Here is a 22617-nt window from a genome sequence, read left to right as displayed (position 1 = left end):
AAATCAGAACTTGCACTCTACTTTGACTGCAGAAGAATAAATACGAATTTATATGTTATAAACAATTGAATATACAGTTTTCTGATTTAAAATATTGATTTCTGTCATATAAATACAACAAATTTAAGCCGTATCCCTTGGTCACGTATCAGTTAAATCCGCTTAGTTTTAGCTTCCTAGCTTGAGCTTAGGAGGCTATTGCGATCACCGTTTTTTGGACATGATAAAATTTCATCAAATGTCGACGTTTTAGATCATTTTAAGCAACATTTAAAGAACAAAAATTTTTCCCCTCTGTATCTATGTACGTACGTTCGTACGTGCGTACATTGGTAATTTTCCGAGGTAACGGATTTTTGAAAAAAAAATTTTGGAGCGCCGCAACGGCATCGAACTTTTTTTTTTCAAATAGCAACCTAAAATTTTGCTGTTCGGTGAAGAATTTGGCAACAATACACAATGCACAATATACGCCTGACAATTTTTTACAAAAAATATTTATGCATGCCTTATAGCTAAACAAAATTTGAATTCATGCAAGGAACTATTACCACTCAAATCAAATCCAATTAATAGAAAAATAACCAAACTCCTTTGCACGGCTCCAATAATAATAAATAAATGCAATACAAATATGATTAATACCGAAAGATACTACACAGAAGAACAATGAAGCCGATATAATTATATCGCTGTCGCAATAGTGTAATTAGAATTATGTTACGGTTATTACCTCGGCTATTACATTATCATAAGGTAGCAATTAATAGTTGTGAAATACAAGCTTGCCGCAGGTATACTACAAAAACATCAAGCTTCAATTGCATACGCAATGCTAACATATGACGTTTAATGCAATAAGAAATGAGTACACTATTTATATGTGATGAAGTTCTCCATTTTCTGGTTCTGCTAAGATTTGAAATTTTGAATATTAAAAAGAAGCACGATTACCAGTCTTCCAGTATACAGAAGATTGTTTATGATCTGTAGAAGCGGAACAACGTGAAAGCTGTCAGGACTAAAATTGGGTTAGAGACATTTACCGCCGCTTCACGTTAAAACACCCGTTGCAAAGACAAGGAAACACTCCGCAGAAGCAAAAGGATGCACGGATCTGCAACTCCCAAACGAAAAATAAATCCCCGACGGCAATGAACAAACTGCTAGCTTTTACCAAGATGAGCAATCAGAAAATTAGAAGAAAAATGGAGGCAATGGACATCCTCGCTACCCAACAACAAGAAGTAGGCCAGCAGACGGCGAAACTGTTGGCCAACAACCTGAAAGAGGATCCAGCGAAATATATAGCAGACCGGCGCCATCAGTTGCAAGGGTACATCTCGACTGTCAACACGAACCAAGATACTTGAACTAAAAGAACCAGAGCACGAATATCACAAGATCAAATTCATAGAGCAGTTGAAAGACGTTCACTTCAAGGCCAGTGACTACCTGGACAAGATAGAGAAATATATAAAAGCAGAGGAAGAGTGCGAAGAGAGCAACTCCGCACAAGAGATGCGGATTAGAAAACTGGAGGTTAGTATCATTCAGATCCAACAATAATTATTTCAAAAAATCAATCACAAAATAGTGGTCGAATAAAACTGCTATGTGATAGGGCCGAAAAATATTGGGACAGAATATGCCAGGACGAAATAGAAATGAAGGCCAACGAAATAGTTTGCGCATGGATACTTCACCACCGAAAGGTACGAAGAGGCATAAAGGCGATACGATGCTTTTCAGCGATTGACGAAATAATGTTACGCAACGCGTTATTAGTGACAATGGACTACAGTTCGTCGGTGCCATAATGCACAAAGTCACTCAGTGTTTCAGTTTCCAACATGGCTGTCTGCGTGCCATCCTTCCTCTAATATAACTACTGATGCTCATAGCGGGTGGGCGGATAAGCTACCATCGGTAAGATTCGCTATGAATACGGCCACGTATTCTTTAACGGGCTTTACCCCCGCATACTTGACTTCAGGGCGCGAATTAACAACTCCTAATGACACAAATCGTGATTTCTATTAACACGAGCGCCGCATTACGTACTCTTTTTCCGACGTTTCACGTGTTTAAAATAAGGTCTTACTCCAGTTCAGACCCACGAATGACCGTTTTTGGCCGATTTATAATATTTTGTACGGAAGATGTTATATGCTCAAGTACTCGTTTCCTGCAACGATCTCTGGCAGCTGGCACAATAGGCCCTTAGAAATAAGAAGCGCGTCACTTACATTAAGCACGCTAATCTTGTCAGATAAATTTTCGTGGCCGCCAAACTTAGCGGTGAAACCGACACCTTTTTTCGACCAAAATCAAGCTGAATCTCTCTAAAACCGCGCGAATGAAATTGGGAGATCGATGAAATTGAACTATCAGCTCGCATAGTACTGCCATCGAGGTTGAGCTAAAACTCGTTGCTCTCTCTCTTCCAAATTTTGTATATACAGGGTGGCAATTTGAAAACTTACCAAGTAAATAAACGAGATATTTTAAAAAATCAAAATCCGTTTCGGTAATTCGGAGGGTGAATCACAATGACATAGTTGGCGACGCTGCTTATTCAAAATTCCATGATTGCTATGGAAATGTCACTTAAAGTTTGTTCACCATCTTTAGAAATAAAATAAATACGATTTCAAAAAATAATAGACTGCTCATTCAGTGGTTTGTTGCAGAAGCAGAAGGAAAGTCGCTACATACAAAATCCAGTAAAAAATTTGGAAAATGATTTGATATTTGCCAATGGATGCTTAAGAACAAAGTCTTAAATGTATATCTAACGCTGCTATATGTGAAAGAAATATCAAAGGACATTAAACCTTCTGCATTCATTAAAAAAAATCGACAGTGGGAACATGATAACTGCCGACAGAAATCTGGAAAATAAGTTCACTCGGCGTGTAAAAATGCACCTACTTGAAAATTTTGAATGCGGTTGAATTGTGTTAGTGTTAAATAAATGGACGAGTAGAAAATATACCACAGTTAGGTATTATAAATCAAGCGTTAGCATTCGTTGGGTATTTCAAGAAATGTTAACGTGATTTGTGCTGTACAATAATTTTCACGTTAGTAGGCCATCGAAACTGTTCATTCATACTTCCCCTACTTGAACTTTAAAGGAATAGCCTTCCGTTCCGCACTCCCACTTTGTTTACGAACGGGCGCGAAATCCCTGTAATAACTCCTGAGAGCTATCGTTCACCACAACCCCAAACTTCCATGCCCTTGAGTTGTCTCAGATACTTGTTAAACTTTGCATACAAATAATGCAACTATTACAAGTACGAGACAATTTATCTTATATAGTGAGCACTTTGGTCCGAAGTTGTTAAGCTTATGCTGTTTCTTCGACTGTAGCTTTTCAGTACAAGATTAGCAAACTACAAAGGGTAAAATTATTCATGAATTTGGAACTACATCCCCGAATACTGCAAAGTTTCACACATTTTCTCTAAGTAAATTGATTTATCTTTAGCATAAAATGATACCGAAGCTATTCAGCGTTACCCTATCAATAACGGATATCGACTACACAGTAAAGCTATATTCTCTTACCTTAGGGGGTCTTTAATATGTATGTATCTATCTAAGGAGATGGCGCAAAGATTTAGTATGCTCGCCGTGGAACACATTACGTCAAAAGCCACCCATGTATCGCAGAATTGCGCTCCAAATATCCAATATCCCAGGAGATCGTTGACTCCAGCGAACGTCATTACTAATGAGGCCACAAAAAGGTCCGCTATTGCTAGTGATGCTAGAAAAAGGTTTCCTATCCTACGAAGTCCACGATCTGTGTATATGGCAACGCAGACTAAAATGTTGCCGGCGATTGAGAGGAATATTAGTAACGACAGGAAGACTCCTGAAACAAAACAGAAATATTAATTTTGTAAATCGGTCACTTTTAAGACAGGATTCAGTTTCGTTTCACGAATTAATATTACAGTAGTTCTTTACTGATATTTGCTTTGATACCAGGCACTAATTGGATGTGCTATATTATTACGGGGAAGATTTAATAATTTGCATAGCAAGTGATTATATTTGTTTTACAAATTTGATGCTTAACAAACGTATCGACTAGCATAATCGCTGCTAAATGTTTATGTTTTAGTAAAACTACTAGAAATACTAACCCCTCTACGGGTCGTTGTGACATCGGATATCAGTATTAGTCTAGGCATAGATTAATCTATGGGAAATGTAAATATGCGAAATAGTATATAAAATAATTCTGTATCGATCGGGATTCGAACACGGGCCGCTCGCGTGGTTGCTACAACCATTAGGACTAGACAAACGACAACGACGAGTTCGTTGGTTCAAAATTGATAAAAGAGTCTGAAGCAGTTTTAAAGAAGGCGGTTAATTTGATAGGTTTACCTACTCGTTGTCAAGAGGGGGCACCACTTTCTCTTTATATTGTTTAAAATTATCCTTCTCTAATGATAGCGTTCAGATTGGTTTGTAATTAATATGAATATTCAACAGGTTTGCGTTAATTGTAATGTGCACATATAAGTGCCATCAACAGCAGTTGGGGTAGCTGAAATGACCAAATGAGGATAATTGGTAATAATTATCAATTCGCACAACAGCAATCATCTGTACTCGAACGCATTGTTACGCTTTCAGATTCCTATTAGCATCTGATAACATCATCCCTTTTGAAAAAGGTTCACAGTTACTGTAGGTACACGTTTTCGATCCACAAATGACCGACCAAAATAGAAACGCAAAATTCATACGCTTTTCAATTTAGCTTTCGAGGAATTACGATGAAACGTTTTGATAAAACGAATTATATTTTGCTGTACACGTTATACCTACTACAGCTTCGAAACGTTCCATAAAATATGGTCTCTTTGTTTTCAAGCAACTTTAAACGTTAGATATATCTTGATTGTGTCATAAGCATTTCGCAAAATTATGCCATGCCCTGCGGGAAACTAACATATTTTCCGCGCGGCGGAATAAAACCTTTAAGCTGCTTTGTGAATTTTATTACTCGTACGTAGGTATAGGAAGAAATGTCTTAAATAAATATGTACACGTTTAGTATTAATATTTAACAGCGACCGGGTACATGTCATCTGTCAACTTTAACGGTACAAATTTGAATTTTTTCTATAATTTTAAGGGAAATGTTATTACGTACATAAACTTATGTCCCGCGAGGATTTGCTCACATTATTGCTTGGATATTACGTACACAGTAGGTACGTTTATGACAAATTTGGTATGAAATTTTATCATTAAGTAAGTTTGCGACTTCATTATTATTTACATTAAATAAATTGCCAATTTTCTTGAATGGGTGTCTTGATTATGAAATTTATGAAAAGTCGGCCATTTTGGAAGCTGTGATTTGTTACGTTGCATCATTGAATAATAAGATTCTTTATTCAATGGTTGCATTTATAAAATTTGTAAATTAATACCGATACCGCTCTAACCTGCAAATACGAATACTCGCACTCTCACAAGATTTGTGTCTTATTCCCTTATTACTAATTTCTACAGAGCAGCCTTAAAAAGTGAATCACTTTTAAAAGTAGCTGTACTTACTGAAAACTAATAAGCAGGTAAGTTTTTTTTAATGAGAAACATGACCTTTACAATTAATTTGATTTTTCAGCGAGTGCTTAAACCTACCTTTGAGGTGCACTCCACTCATTCATTTGTGATTTAATTTAAACGCCGACAATTTGCTTCGCAAAATGTAATATCTTTAGATTTCAACGCACGGAAGTACCCGGTGTCGCAACTGTTCATTAGAAATGTCGACAAGAGGCCGTTTCCTTACTTGTAAGTGCATGTAATAATATAATCTATGCAATAATGTATATAGTGTAGTGTTTACAATGGCAGAAATAATAAATTACCCAATACAAATTATAGTGCCGTAACTGTTCATGCGCGTGTATTTTTTTTTGGGGTCCGTTAACTTGGCCCCCACACTGAGAGATTTCATAGTCGTATTATTTTGAAATGAATGCGCTCGTTATGCGCTCATATGCGCCACCGATAATAACTCTTGCGCCATTATCGTTTTTTAGAAATCCGAAAAAACATTTGGGGGGGGGGCCAAGTGAACGTAGCCCCCCCTTGTACGTATTTTGTCCCTTGTAACTAGGTCACCTGATACATTTGGTTATGCGCTCAATTGCGCCACTTGAATTAAAGCTAGCGCCATTACGGTTAAGCCGTGACAAATTTTCAAAAAGTGGGGGGGCCAACTTAACGTTTTTAAAAGTTACTTTTTTTTAACATCTTTTCATACGAAATTGTACTCTCAGGTATGCGCTGAAATGCGCCGTAAAAAGATATCTTTGCGCCATTATTGTTTTTTATTTTACTTTCCCAGAATCGTTTAACTAAAGCTCCCAAAAAACACCCTGTATAGTGTTTCTGAAACACTATAATGGCGCCAAGATTTTTGTTTACGGCGCATTTTAGCGCATGATGAAAGGTACGATGTAGTAGAAAAAACATGTTAAAAAACGTAACTTTTGAAAACGTTAAGTTAGCCCCCCCCCACTTTTTAAAAAATTTTTATGGCTTAACCGTAATGGCGCTAGCTTTAATTCAAGTGGCGCAATTGAGCTCATAACCAGATGTATCAAGTGGCACAAATACCGGTAGCAAAATGCGTTATGGGGGATTCCGTTCACTTGCCCCCCCCCCCCAAATATATTTAAGGATAACCAAAAAACAATAATGGCGCAAAGATATCTTTTTACGGCGCATTTCAGCGCATACCTGAGAGTACAATTTCGTATGAAAAGATGTTAAAAAAAAGTAACTTTTAAAAACGTTAAGTTGGCCCCCCCACTTTTTGAAAATTTGTCACGGCTTAACCGTAATGGCGCTAGCTTTAATTCAAGTGGCGCAATTGAGCGCATAACCAAATGTATCAGGTGACCTAGTTACAAGGGACAAAATACGTACTGGGGGGGGGGGCTACGTTCACTTGGCCCCCCCAAATGTTTTTTCGGATTTCTAAAAAACGATAATGGCACAAGAGTTATTATCGGTGGCGCATATGAGCGCATAACGAGCGCATTCATTTCAAAATAATGCGACTATCAAATCTCTCAGTGGGGGGGCCAAGTTAACGGACCCTTTTTTTTTGTTAGTGAGTTTACGTCGGAAACCATTTTTTGTCATCCCTATTTGCAGTTTGGAAGTACCTATACTTTCAGTTAGCAATCTGATTTTTGCTATACCTTGTACAGCAGTCATAATCCGACTAAATAAAAACCTGCAAGCGAAACTTTGAGTTTCACGCTTTTTTATTACCCTACTTACGGCCTTAATTGTTATTACTACTCTACCAAGCCATAATGTGCTTAAAATTGAATTTACACAAGAAATACGCCAACAGCGAAATACTAATTGGGCATTTTAATAATTATTTTTAATTTAGATATGTCAAAGAAATCAGTTCTATCAACCAATTTTTAGTGACATCCTCGTCGGAAAATGATAAGTTTGTCGGGGTATTTGGCAACAGAGAACAAAGCTTTGAAGCACAGAGACATATTTTTTATTTTATTTTGCCTTTATTTTTCAGTGGGCGGGGTTTCAGCCAAGGCTGCTCTACCAACCCAACCCACTATACATTTACAAATATCCATGCCCGAACCCGGATTCGAACCAGGGACCCTTAGCACCACAGTTCAGCTTTAACTGAACTGAGCCACACGGGCCGGCATGAGGGTTTTTGTAAAAGTAACACTACGTGTTTGCGAACCCGGGTCAAAGTGTGTAGAAGTGATATAGTCCAATCCAAGGAGGAAAAAATGTGGTGAATTTGAATTTTTTAAGGTTAAATGTGGTTGTTAATTTGGATTGAACATAAATTCGAAGATATTTTTTGAATTTGAGGCCAATGTTGTTTTGTGTTAGAATTATTTGATCTGGACATCTGGAAGTAAAGTGTTAAGTGTACAATTTTATCTTACTGAAATTTGGTCTTGCGATAAGGAGTTCGTTATCGCTCTATTAAAGCTAAATAATTTGTAGATAAACAGGTGTTTGTCGCAGTAAACACAGGTTTATCGAAGACGCATATTCAAGTTAGACGAGAAGGGGAGCCGACCGTCCTTTTTAGTGGGATTGATTGGTTATTGCCATTAGTCAGCAAGGAAATGGGTCGGAAAGTTCAAAGATAGGGAAGAGTTAAAAAGGACGAAAAACGGACCTTTTTGGTGAAAGGCAGTCAGTCTTGGTGGTTGTAAAGTTTATGTAGAAAAAAGTGTAGTCTTTACACTTACTTCTAAATAAACTTTATAACCACCAAGACTGACTGTGTTTCACCAAAAGGCCCTGTTTTTCATCGTTATGAAGGTGAATGTTCTCGTTCGAATTAAGTTCAAGGGCTGTGTCACGTACACGGGGAAGTAGTTTTAATGTTGTGTCTATCGCGCAGTAATCGCATAAGTTAGCCCTTCTTTAAGGTTTTCCCAAGTACCCATTAAAGTGAAGTTCGTCCGGAGTCTAGCAGTAAACATTTACGTCAGAAATATTAAAGAATCCGTAATTTTAACCTGACATTGACAGCCTCTGGTTTACATTTTATCTTAACAGTTGTGGGGGTAAGGCAAGAATGTACAAAAAAAAATTTGAAGAACCCGCAATTGGAAACCACTAATAAAGTAATAGTGCAAGCTTCTTCTATACTTTCGAACTACACAGCTGAAAAACTTTAACATCTCTACAACTACCATATAGATTCCACGAACCCTTTCAGCATCCCTTGTATGTGTCGTCAATGGTTGCAATATTTCTCTCATTATTCATAGTGTGTGTTTTTACATAACTAGCTGTTTTACTCGTTCAACACGCTTTATTTTCCCTAAATAAGCTGCAATTGTTTTGCAAAATTATGATAAACAAACGAGAATTCCCTACGCGATATGGTATCACATTTAATGCTATTGTTTCGTTCATAATGCATTTTCCAGATGCTGTTTCAATTCGAACCCTCTGCATTTATACGAACTAGAATATTAAACAAGCAGGTTTTCATAACATTTTGCTACCAAATCCTACAATTTGAATTTCAAAAGGTTTCCTCTAATTACACATACAGCGGTTGTATCAAATTAATCGTATTATTTAATTTCGTAGAGAATACCTGGTATTACATTCCTACGTGATTTACACTATAAAGACGTGTGGTCAACGTATAAGGTTATACGTATCGATTACAATTTTCCAAACGATGCCAACAGAAGCGACAAAGAAATTAGAAATAGTGATTTGATAGATGTAGGTATATTAAGAAGTAAACGTATGGATTTACATGTACAGTTTCTCCCTATGTCTACTTTTAAATGACAAAATCTGTTCGGAATTAAACACCACATAAAGAGGTCTTTTACTTTTGATCACCTCTAACATGTAATTTGACCTTGTATGCTCTTGAAAATGCTATTTGATACCGCAAAAAATTGGTTCTTTGACCTTAGATGACCTCGAGAATGTAATTAGCACAAAAGATGAGGCCCTTCTATGGCCTTGAAAATGTAACTTGATACTACACAAAATAGGTTCATTGTCTTTAGAACCACGCAAAAATGCAGCCATTGACTTTGTTTGCCATTGAAATTGTAATTTGACAACACAAAAATGGAGCCGTTGACTTTTGATGATTTTGAAAATAAAATTAGATGGAATTACATTGTTCGACCTTGAAAATTCAGGTCATCGACCTTAGATGCCATTGAAAATGTAATTTAACACCACAACCTTTATTTTATAACAATCGAATTTTAAACAAATCTAGTGCCACTAATCCGTCACCTACTGTTCTAGGTTAACATAAGTTTTTCAAAAATCGAAAAATGGCTCGCAGTGGTTTCACCTATTTTGGAATTTAATTCGTTCAAACACTGGAACGAAATTGTATGAATTTTGGAAATTTTGTACCTCCAAATGCACTACAAATCGTTGAAGCACGAGTCTCTCTACAAGAGAATATTTAAGAAAATGAATTGAATTGCAGATGCAGGATTAACAAAATAAATTCAATGTAAAATATAAAAAACCTCGTTGAAACATTTTTGGTATGGAATTGTTGCTAGAACAGATATCGCATTACCGCTCTGAATTTCCAGACTTATACGTTGTTTAAGAAATTCAGTTGAACGACTGTCTAGATTTTTCAAAAATTTTCCGTCCTATATCCTTAATAAATGACTTATTTATTAATGAATTATTTAGACTAGAATGATATTAAAGAATCCATTCCTTGATTTGTTTAAAATTCGATTGTTATAAAATCATCGCTAACTACTAAAAAGAAAATGCGAAAAAAAATGGCATCAATTCCGAGGTCAATTTAATGAAATGGGAATAAATCAGAAACTGTTAAAGATAACTATATAGGAACATGTAATATCAAAATATGTCAATTTGGATTCTCTATCTCATGCAATAGTAAGAACATGGTCATTCCATTTAAAAAACTGGGTTTATAGACTTTGAAGTTTCTTAAATTTGGATCTCCACAGGTGCAGTTGGACGCAACTTAACTATTATTTAAGTGCACTAAAAGTAAAAAGAAAGCCCAATTCATTCTCTATTCACTAATAAAAATGGGTTGCCATGACTATAACCGTTTTCAAGTAATTAATTATCAAGGTACCAGCTGTATCCGCCATTTTTTTTCATAAAGTCAAAATAACTTAAAAACCATAAATGGCAGAGATCGACATGTGCCATTTAAAATAACGAAGTTACTATCTACTTCCGGTATTTCCGGAATTTTGAAAATATTTTACATCAATTCGACCTTCAAAGTAACTCCTAAGTACAAATTTTCAAAAACTTACCTATTTTACTTTCCCAGAAACGTTTAACTAAAGCTCCAAAAAAACACCCTGTATAGTAGATTTAATTCTACCTATTAATTTTACCCAGATTCTATTATTAAACACGCAATTCAATTAACCAAAACGAGAGCTGAAGCAATGCATTTCCAATCATATCAGCAATTAATTCGAGAAAGGTTCCCACAAAAGGCGTACACAATTGCAGTAGGGGAATATTAAGAAAAAGTGCCACGATGAAGATAAATGGAAGGAAAAAGCCTCTCCTATTACGAAAGTTTCCCTACCGCGCAAATATTCCAGATATATATTGCCATCTTACAGGGATAAAAAGTGGGACTGAAAGTGTTATTAATTTTCCAATAATGTTTGCAAGAAGTCGGGAAAGAGAAAATGTGATAATGCATTTCCTTTTAAAATGCGGCTTATACGCAAAAAAGCGACTAATTACAAATTTAACGTAAGTAATTTTCAGATTAACTTGAGTGGTGAGAAAAAGGAAGTAATTTGCCTAGATAAGTGCAAAACTAATGCTTCTCCACGCTTTCGTCAAACAACCCCTTTAATTCAATTAAATGTAATTGCCGCAGTTGAAAAATGTCGTACGGAGCGTTGAAAAGCATTCTGACACATGTGGCTGAAATTCTGAAGTTCAAACAGTGCGCCGCATGCCGTTTGTTCAAACGTTTACCTACATATATTTATTCAATTTCTAAGGATCAAACGATTTCAATAAGGGGAAGTTCTACTACCACAACACATTTGAAAACGTAATAGGTAATTAGTATCTAAACGATTTATACATAAAATCACGTATTAATTCAAAATGAAATTCCTTTCTTGTAAAAAAAAGGAGGCTAAGTCGGGCTGGGGTATTATAAATGTATAATCCAAAGTAAGTAAAGCGTAGTGAACATCCCTCTTTGCGAAAGCTTCAATATTGTACATATTAAAAGAAAACAACGTTGTCGATTTAGGGTCATCTTATCTGCGCGAATACAGGGTGTTTTTTTGGGAGCTTTAGTTAAAAGGTTCTGGGAAAGTAAAATAAGTAGGTTTTTGAAAATTTGTACTTAGGAGTTACTCTGAAGGCCGAATCTATGTAAAATATTTTCAAAATGGCCGCACTTCCGGAAACACCGGAAGTAGATAGTAACTTCGTTATTTTAAATGGCAACCCCTATTTTTTATTGCATTTTTGGATTCTACGTGAAATTTCACTTCTTTTGATACCCATATGTCAATATCTACCATTTATGGTTTTTAAGTTATTTTGACTTTAAGAAAAAAAATGGCGGATGCAGATGGTACTTTGATAATTGATTACTTGAAAACGGTTGTAGTCATGGCAACCTATTTTTATCAGTGCATAGAGAATGAATAGGGCTTTCTTTTAGTGCACTTAAAAAAAAGTTAAGTTGCATACGACCGCCCCTATGGATATCCAAATTTATGAAACTTCAAAGACTAAAAACTCAGTTTTTTTAAATGGAATGACCATGTTCTTACTATTCCATGAGATAGAGAATCGAAATGGGCATATTTTGACAATACATGTTCCTATAGCTATCTTTAACAGTTTCTGACTTATTCCCATTTTATTGAATTGACACTATTTTTTTCGGATTTTCTTTTTAGTAGTCGGCCATGATTCTATAACAATTGAATTTTAAACAAATCTAGTGACACTAATCCATCACCCACTGTTATAGGTTAACATAAGTTTTTCAAAAATCGAAAAATGACTCGCAGTGGTTTCACCTATTTTGGAATTTAATTGTTATTTATGGTGAAATGGGCAGAATCGCGGCGCGTGCTTTCCGTACATTCATTCTAAAACTGGAACGAAATTGTATGAGTTTTGGAAATTTTGTACCCCTAATGCACTACAAACGGTTGAAGCACAAGTGATACAAAGCTCTACAAGAGAATATTTAAGAAAATGAATTGAATTGCAAATGCAAGATTAACAAATTTTTCAAAAATTTTCCGTCCTATATCCTTAATAAATGAGTTATTTATTAATGAATTATTTAGACTAGAACTAGAATCAATGGTATTAAAGACTCCATTCCTTGATTTGTTTAAAATTCGATTGTTATAAAATCATGGCCATCTACTAAAAAGAAAATGCGAAAAAAAATGACATCAATTCCGAGATCAATCCAATGAAATGGGAATAAATCAGAAACTGTTAAAGATAGCTATAGGAACATGTAATATCAAAATATGCCAATTTCGATTCTCTATCTCATGCAATATTAAGAACATGGTCATTCCATTTAAAAAAACTGAGTTTATGGACTTTGAAGTTTCTTCAATTTGGATCTCCATAGGTGCGGTTGTACGCAACTTAACTTTTTTTTAAGTACACTAAAAGAAAGCCCTATTCATTCTCTATGCACTGATAAAAATGGGTTGCCATGACTACAACCGTTTTCAAGTAATCAATTATCAAGGTACCATCTGCATCCGCCATTTTTTTTCTTAAAGTCAAAATAACTTAAAAATCATAAATGGCAGATATCGACATATGGGTATCAAAAGAACTGAAATTTCACGTAGAATCCAAAAATGCAATAAAAAATAGGGGTTGCCATTTAAAATAACGGAATTACTATCTACTTCCGGTGTTTCCGGAAGTGCGGACATTTTGAAAATATTTTACATCGATTCGGCCTTCAGAGTAACTCCTAAGTACAAATTTTCAAAAACCTACGTATTTTACTTTCCCAGAAACGTTTAACTAAAGCTCCCAAAAAAACACCCTGTATAATATATAAATGGTAGTTCACCGAGTACAAATATAAAAATAAGTTGGGGAAAAAAGAACTCTTCATTTTTGCAAATAACAATAAGCGTCTTTATCAGGGACACAACATCCGGCTCGAAGGACCAAAAATGAAGAGTAAATCTTAAATAAAATAATTGACCGACCTTCCTAGTTTTTTGATTATCAGAAAAAAATAAATTTAAAAACAAAACAATTCAAAAATTGAAATTTTTAAATACAATTTGAATAAATTCAGCGGCGGAGAATTGATTTATATAACGTACTTGAGAATTTGGAGCGGTTAAAACGAGGAAAAAAATAAGGAGTACTTACAGCGCGGTTTGTTGAGCAGAACGATGGTCGAGTAGGGTTTGTTTCTTCTATTGCAAAATTAGGGTTTCAAAAATTGAGTTTCGGCACGACACACCACAGTAAAAATATATTCGCAAGCAGCAAGATTGGAACTTGTTTCTTCCGTTCTCTTCACAACACATTTTCTCCTTCCACGAACATTTTGCGTGCGCACTAAGTAAGTACAAGGACGGACACAAAACGGCAGGGAGAATCAAAATTATGACGAGTAATAACAGTACCAGGAAATTTTTTAATTAAGGAAAACGTACGTTATTTATGTATGCAACACCTCTAAAAGATGCATCACTTTCCTCTTGTGAGTAACGACTTCCGATACTCCGTTCTCGAGATATTTGCATTTCAAGTTCTGACTTCATTAATAGATGCGTTCCTGACAAGTGCATGTGCTCCATACTATCAATTTGATTTGATTTGAAGGACATAATCAAAATGTCATAAAACTCGCGCCATAAATATGAAAGTTAGTTATGCACATGAGATGAGTTGTTCTTAAACTTTCCGACTCCACGCTATTAACTAAAAGAATTTTGTTTGAATTGATACTGAGCGACAACTGGGCTCGCATTTTAGTTTATTATTTATTTATTTGCGATTAAACTTGACGAAGCAACTGACGCCATGAGAAATCCTATGGCTCTTAATGTTCCTGCGATAATTGTACCATTGCATTTACTTCCGTGTAGTATCACAGTAAAATTTTAGAATCTTTCTAGCAGCAAGTTCAGGAGCTTCGATTTTATATACGAGTATATCACGCTCAACATATTTTCCTGTAAAGCGAATAAAACGATTCTGTTGGTGTTGAAGCTGAAAACTATTTATTCCACATGCGATAATCCATTGTTGGCAAGATCATTTTCCGAAACATAAAAACACGAAACGTAAGAACGTTTTTCATTTGTGAGTGATGAAGTATTGCTCAACTTGACAATTACCTCGATGAGTGATTAGGATTACAACAATTTACAACATAGCTATATCAAAAGCTGGGTATTTTCCTTTTTTTCTCGTAAATATTAAGCTTCGTACTAAAGACGTTACGTCAAATTGTTAAGAAACAGCCAAATTTTCTTCAGCATAACTTGGGTGAACTACACAGCGATCTATACATTCTACAGTTAGGAGAGGAGGAGAAGACAACTCTCAAATGAGTTCTCTCTGGTTGCAAATGGCCACAGTGTTGGCAATACTGTGGATGTAATACTCTCAAATTCGATGCCATTATGCAGTTGCGATTTGCTCATGTGTTTTCCCTAAAGGCAGAGGGTCTCCTTTAACCGTAAGGGTAATAAAGTAATCACTTTAACCGTAAGAGGTAGATAAAGTGGAACAAATCATTGTGCGTTCCAATGACATCTGTCATTCTCATTAAAAAATAGGACGCGGAGCACGAAATAAAATGAAGTTCAGAACTGAATACAATATGTTTCCTATGGAAACGACGGGAGAACCTAAGTTTGCTATTTTGGACGTCCTACAAAATTTTCAGAGGTTTTATAAAGATTTCCATGGGTCCGCTATAAAATAAAGTTATGTATTGTACACGATGATAAAGGGAAAGTGACCACCTCGCGAAAGTTAATTCACTCGTGGATACACAACTCGTGAAATGAAATGTGAATGCAGCATTGTCGGATAAGGCACCAAAACTAATAAGAGCGGTATCCAATGAGTGAAAATAACGGGGCTGCACGCGCGAACAATTTGCACGTAGAGAGTAAAAGATCACCAAATATTAGTTGTCACATTTTGTGTTACTTTAAGTTTTATCCTCTCATAGATTTCGAGTTTCATATCTAAATTTAAATCTTGATGAAAATGCACTTTCTCTTCATGGAGTAGGTAACAAACAGAGAAACGCCCATATGGCGATAGTCCTAAAAAATTGAATTGAAAAAAATTCAGAACACAAAAAGAAAACAATTCGGAAGGGAGGATATACGAACCGGACAAATCTAATAACAAAATTATAAAAAATTCGTTAAGCCACTTGTGAGCAAGAGTCGAAAAGTGCACTTTCAAATTTGATTGTAATACCCCTTATGGACATTTCATGCCTTAACGAGAAAACAAATAACCATGACATAATTTTTAATTTCTAATCGAATGACACCAATGCCAGGTCTGTAAGTGGTGTAGCTCCGGAGCCTTTGTGACTCAGACAGACAGACAGACAGACAAACATCTAGAACGCAAAAGTGCACTTTTTATTTTTTGAAAGTGAAAGTGCACTAAAAAACATACCTGTATCCGAACAATAGAAAAAAGTGGTCGCTTTAGAATTAAAAAGTGTATTTCTCGAATTATTAAGCATATGTACCGCTTTACAGCGAACAGAAACAAAATTGTGTTTGGAAATAAAAGGCGATAGCAACAAGTGTATTTTCAATAATAAGGTGTACTGGGTTTGATATCTTTCGAAATAAGCGAGGAAACAGACCGTATGCGGGATTTTTTAGACAGACTAAAGGAGTTCACACGTTCGGTGTTAGATTTTCAGTATATCACATCTACTTGCGATATTTTTCGTATCTAAATTCGCGAACGGTTACTTACTCTCTTAAGTGCACCAGATGACCGCCGGAAAACGTTTAATCAAGTCGCGATAAAACTATATGAATATTCTTGTAGTAATTTAATCGGTATTATGTATGTACTAGTTTCGGAGATCCTCATGTATAGCTACCCTTTTGATTCAACGCTGTATAGCGAAAAAAAATATTGCACAAAACAATTTCAAAACTCATTACCTACACACAAATCAAATTCGTTTTAAATGTAATACAATACCGATAGTGTAAATACAACCCCGCCACAGGAAATTCATTTATTATTCCGACAATTAATTTAGATGTATATAGGTGCAATACAAGAACGATAAAAAACAAACCCATTGTTTCACCATTCGGTGTTTTGAACAAACTTTTTCCATTTATCCCTGTTTCGGCTTTTATTAATGGTGTCACGATTAATGATTGCGACCTCAACTATTTTGTAATTAAAAGATGGTTATGATTTAAAAGTAAACGTGGCGCACCGCTTCGTGTAATTTATATTTAAAGCGCCACTCTATCTCCCTAAATTGAAAACATCGGATTAAAGGGATTAGAGAATAAAACTGCAACGCGAAGCAACCCCCATTGCATAGATTAGCGGTGTTAAAGCCTGTTACTCTGTAATCGTAATCTTAATTACCAACATTACATGTACTTGTAATGAACCTGCTAGCCCAAATCTGCTGTAAAGGTTTGAGGTGTTGTGTGTAAATATTTAGACTAAATATCTCCCATCTCTAGATTACGTGGTCATAAAGTAGTATTGATTAATTTAATCTAGGATTCCTTGACAAATTGTGGATTTTTTTTATTACGAATATTACGACCTCCTAATAAAGCACTGTTCGTAAATTTGGTGAGCGTTACTCTAATTTTATAATTCTAGTTCAATGGTGCACATTTCCTTGACATTCATTGTTTAATATTACTTTAGCCCACAGAAATCATTCTATTGTAAAGGGAAAGCTTTCTTCATTGTCATTTTCAATTTTAAAACTTATTCTACTCCCAAAACAAAGGAAGTTTCCTATATCTTAGACGAGCTAAAGCACGAAGGACGGTATAAATTATACTTCGTGTCTTATTTTCCCATCCACATTCACTAGACCACCACTACAGTTACAAACACATTTAACATGAATGTTACCTATGCACAACAAAAAGGAACTGTAATGTTTTTCTACGTAACAGTCATATAACATTTAACATTATAGGTATATGCTACCTATTGTACACAAACTATTACGTAACCTTTTACCATGTACGTTAATGTATGCGGCTATTATATGTAGAAGTAACAGCTTATGTATCGACCGTCTGTCCGTCTGTCTGCCTGTTAGCACGATATCTCGAAAACGAATGACCCATCACTATGAATTTTGCATGTGGATTCTTTATCAAATTTGTAGTGTAATTTGTAGTTGGTGAATTGACAATATAAGTCAAAAATAAGGAAGGCCCTTTTGACATCTCCGTCAGTTACGACCAAATTGCATGAAATTCAAAAAGAGCATAGCTTTAACCGTATAATACGCAGTAGTCATACCCAATAGCTGGTGTGCTATATTTATTATTAAACAAAAAATTGTCTGAAAAATAGGATATGATACAGTTAAATATTTCACTTACAGAAAGATCAATTTCCATCCAAGCTTCAATATTAACGAGCCATTATAACACATTCACAAGCAATTAAAATTATTTTGTTATTTATTCAGTAGTGGAATTTGAAAAGATACTTACCTGTGTTTAGATAGCGCGTAATTATACGGTTTGTTATACAAGGCAAACATGCTCCTAGTGAAGAAGTATTGAAGTGTGTTTAATTATTTATGTAACACAATTTATTTCATCGCGGTCATTAGGGCGAAAGGTAACGAAATTTATGCGAAATTCAAGTTAGCAATTGGATCAAAATGATCCTTAACGTCTTTTTTTTTAATTCTCATGAATACAAGTAATTAGGCAGGACCTCGTGGCGTATATTTAGTTTAATAAGTAATTTTCTCGACCCTAAATTATAAATTTTAAGTGTGTGCACCTCGCTCAGATAAACACAATTTTGGCAGAACAGAAAACAAATATTGACGCAATGGAGTTAAAGAGCAATCAATGTTTGATTAATAAAGAGTTTTTTATGGCTATGGAGTTTGCAGAGTCAATTATTATCTAACCATTTATTTAACCACATTTCCACACCATTACGTTTAAAGTTTTGAAAGAGTCATCAGAAGCCAATGCAAATCCGTAGGACAGATGAGAGTGCCAAATTATTATACAATCTGAAACCGTCTAGGTTGAACGAAGTTGTTTCGGGAGAACTAGGGAATGTTTACGTATACGTACAGGTGGGTAGTACGAGTACATTATTAAATTTTTTTAAGTCACGGAGGAACTGGGGTTATAACGAACACAAAATTATTACCAAATAGTCGTATTTCTTCCTGTTTTTCGCTGGCAAAACTATACATTTTGTACGATAATAGACTACATTATTATCAAGTTAAACAGTATTTAACTTTTCCGTCCAAAGTTTCATGGGGATCGGATGAATGGTATCTCTTACATGTATCCTTTTAAATGAACCACATTAAAGCATTAAAAATTTTAGACCGGATTTTATGGAATTTAAATAGCACATATTCACCAATGTTATCTTATAGTCTAAGTGCCAGAAAACCCTTTCTCCCAGCCACCCAGTTCGACCAAATTAAATTTCGTTATTGCATGGCGTTCAACAGAAAAACGAGTAAAATGCGTTTTTTTCGATTTCAGAGAAAAATAGTGCTATTTAACAAATTAAGTATGAAAGGATTGCTTGCAACCCCTTTCGTCGCATAGAAATACACCGGCAAAGTGCCGAGTGCCGAATATGGTAAAACGGTAAAACTGTATAGCAATATTTTTCTGTAAAAATTATAAAGCTATATACTCGCGTTTTGCCGTATTCGATTTATAAACACATTAGAAGAGGATTTCCGTGTGGCCTGTTAACAGTTTTTTGCGGAATACTAATGTAATACGGAAATTTTATTTGTTTTGGCCGAACTTTTAGATGATGAGATCTTTTTAGGTTTCTCTGCGTTCATTTGTTTAAAAACCGTTTAATTAGTTTAGATTTTGCTGAACGCAATCTACACTTTTTTGGTATTTCTATGGTAGTCGGCTATCTCTGGAGAAACAATTGCTATCTTTGCTTTCTGTCTTTACGAAGGTCGGCCATAGCAACAAAATGACGTAACATACTTGGCGCCCGAGCATGTAACAGGTGGTCGTTTTAGGCTTTAAGAGCGGGGAATTTGATACAAATTACAAACATACCTAGCGTCAAGAATAATTGCCAAAGTAGGTACTTAATATTATGCCGTGAAACTTATACCACATGTAGATGATGAACTGATGTAAAGCATAATTACATTTTTATTGTAGAGTCGCGTTTACAGTGACATCCATTGAGTAGTTTGTGCGTAAAATGGAGATTCCCCACCCTTAAAATACCGACTGTGTAGCTTAGTGGTAGAGCGTTGGGCTACATAGTCGGGAGGTCGGATGTTCGAACCTGGTCTGAGTTAAGAATTTTCAACTGAGGCAGAGATGGGAATTTCTTTAGATCAGTTTCGAGCACTCTACCGGCTACTACGAATTAGCTTTTCCTAATTCGTAAGGTAAATACCGGAGTGGTATAGAACAACTTAAGACCTTCCGCTGGGACATCACTAAAAAGCATTGGGCGGGTCACTCTGTAATTGGGCGGACGCCTGTTAAGGGTCCAGAACAAGAGAGGGATTACAAATAATTAAATAATATAATAGCCTTCTGCCTACCAATGTTAAAATATTTTCGATATTCTAAATGACTCTGGAGGCAAACAGATTCAGATTTAATTCCAAAATCTCATTTTTTTACTCCTCTAGTCTTACCCTTTGCGGTCCAGTACATTGTATTGTCTGTACCAGTCGCATTGATAGGCCCCTATTCGTGAAGTCTATGCAACATATTCAACATATGCAGCTAGGCTAGGACTATCATGGGCTTGATCCATTTAAGCCCAAAAAAAACGAAAAAAATCGTTTCGTTGTAGCTTATCCAGTTTACCAATCAAATATGTGCACCTACGTCGTTTATACGAGGTGCTAATAAAATGTTGAATAAAGTGGCAACCGGTAAAAATGTTAAGGATAATTAATGCTTGCTTTTGTTGGCTGTCAAAACCCTAAGTTATAAGGATAATTTTTCACATTTACGTACAATGGAACATCAGTAAATTATTTCAGTGAATAAGCCAAATTTTAACTGTTATTTGCGAGAAACCTGAACCACAGTTTTTTCTCCTGATTCAAACTCGTCAGCCAGCGTTCGAAATTCGTACGAGTAACCAAACCTCCGATTGTACATTGTAAATTTTAAATTTTATTTAGCATCCAGAGGGATGTAAACTTATTTTGAATAGAATTTTATACCAGGTGTTTGATTAATTACGATTAAAAAAATCAGATAATTAATTAATTTGGAAACGTGATCACGATATGGGGATTGAAACTTTATTTTGTATCAGTTATATGTAGTACAATCAATATTTTAAATCACAAAAAATGTAACGAAAACTGAAATTGGAACGAGATTATTTTCAGGAATGTATTCAAACGAATCACTTTGTATGAGTATTTATTTGAGAGTAATCAAACCGGAGCAGTAGGTTTTAATTTTTCGTTTTATAAGGTGAGATAAAGAGCCAACATTCCGCAGGGTAAGAGTCATTGAAAATTTATTCATTGCTGAGCTAGCAGGGGTATTAATTATTTCATTACAAAAAATTAATTGTTACAGTTGAGAATAAAATGCATTTTGTACAAGTGGAGTTTCCAACCCCTGTAAATGTAACTAAGCACTTTATTAAAGCGGCGTCAGGAAACGTGACACCCATCGGAAGAAGAGCTTTCTCACGCGCAATACATGAAGTATCCTTTATATGAAAATGTCCGGAATATTCTTCTACAATATTACACCGACCAATGGCACCGAATGGTGAAAAGTGTATAGTGGATAGTCCAAAGTGAAGTGTGATGTGAAAGAGCCGTGAAAGGTCGATGGGCCTATCTATTTAAGAATACCTAAATATGGTTATATTCAATACTCAAGGCACGATTTATAGGTAATTAGGGATATGAGGTAGAATTGTGCTTCAGCGTAACACAAATTGCTATATTATTTAAATCTATGTAAAGTTACTCTCAGGTATTGTCAACATTTCCCGGTATTTCGCCTTGGAGTATTGTGATATCAATCCTCATTACGGCAAGTAGATCCGGAAGTTTATAAAAGATGCTGATTATCGATTACTGTACTATAAAGCTTCAACTTACCAACTAGTAATATAGACAGAACAGTTACAGGATCCTGATCTTCAGGATCACCACTTTCCTCTACTTCCGTATCATTGGTAATCATCTGAAACAAAGAGCAAGGATTAGTATTTTGTGAGCAACGCGTTTATGGGCATATTAAATAGAAATGTCCAAGTAGGTACCTCCGTTTTATTGTAGAAATGGTTCAGTCAATGAGTTGTGAATGTTTAACAGGTCAGGAGTTTGTCAAAGTGACACTTCTACATTTACGTTTAATTTGCGTTTGAACAAATAAAAATATTTACGTAGTGGATAAGTTTAGGCTGTATGGCAACAACTTTAATGCTTATATTTCGTTTGTGGAAATTACCGTCATGAATAACTTAACGAGGTAAGTACACAATAGTAAAAAACTACGGAACAACGTTTACTATCGAAATACTACTGTTTCCTAACATAAATTAAGATTACACTTTTATCTAATTTAGATAGCTGAGCACTCAATCCGGTCCATCAACTAATGTACCTTTGTTTATACTGGAGTGGCTAATATTTAGTGAATAGACATTGGTGTTAATAAGCCAACTAAATTGAAATATGAATGGCACATTTGATTTAAATTTATAGACGTCAGGAACATCGTCACAATTGCAAATTTAAGCATAGATTTCCATAATATTCGAAACCATCCGCGTAAAACTATATTT

General features: G+C 35.3%; 1 protein-coding gene across 1 annotated transcript; it reads right to left on the bottom strand.

Annotated features, from left to right (window-relative positions):
- Positions 1–3572: 3572 nt before the first annotated feature.
- LOC116175523 (dopamine receptor 1-like) lies at positions 3573–22013 on the bottom strand. Its single transcript, XM_031493684.1, has 2 exons — positions 21929–22013; positions 3573–3886 (listed from the first exon to the last, which is right to left on the bottom strand). Exons 1-2 carry the CDS (start codon positions 22011–22013, stop codon positions 3573–3575), a joined length of 399 nt encoding a protein of 132 aa, XP_031349544.1.
- Between the last annotated feature and the right edge of the window lie 604 nt (positions 22014–22617).

The sequence above is a fragment of the Photinus pyralis genome, unplaced genomic scaffold (genome assembly GCF_008802855.1).
Source record: "Photinus pyralis isolate 1611_PpyrPB1 unplaced genomic scaffold, Ppyr1.3 Ppyr1.4_LG7, whole genome shotgun sequence".
Classification (NCBI taxonomy): domain Eukaryota; kingdom Metazoa; phylum Arthropoda; class Insecta; order Coleoptera; family Lampyridae; genus Photinus; species Photinus pyralis.
The sequence above is the reverse complement of the archived record's forward strand: the minus strand, read 5'-3'. Positions and strand labels throughout refer to the sequence as shown.

Coding starts and splice junctions, on each gene's coding strand:
- LOC116175523 (XM_031493684.1), bottom strand. CDS start 22,013: ATGATTACCAATGATACGGAAGTAGAGGAAAGTGGTGATCCTGAAGAT. Junction 3,887..21,928: donor TCTGTCTATATTACTAGTTG/GTAAGTTGAAGC, acceptor GTTTTGTTTCAG/GAGTCTTCCTGTCGTTACTA.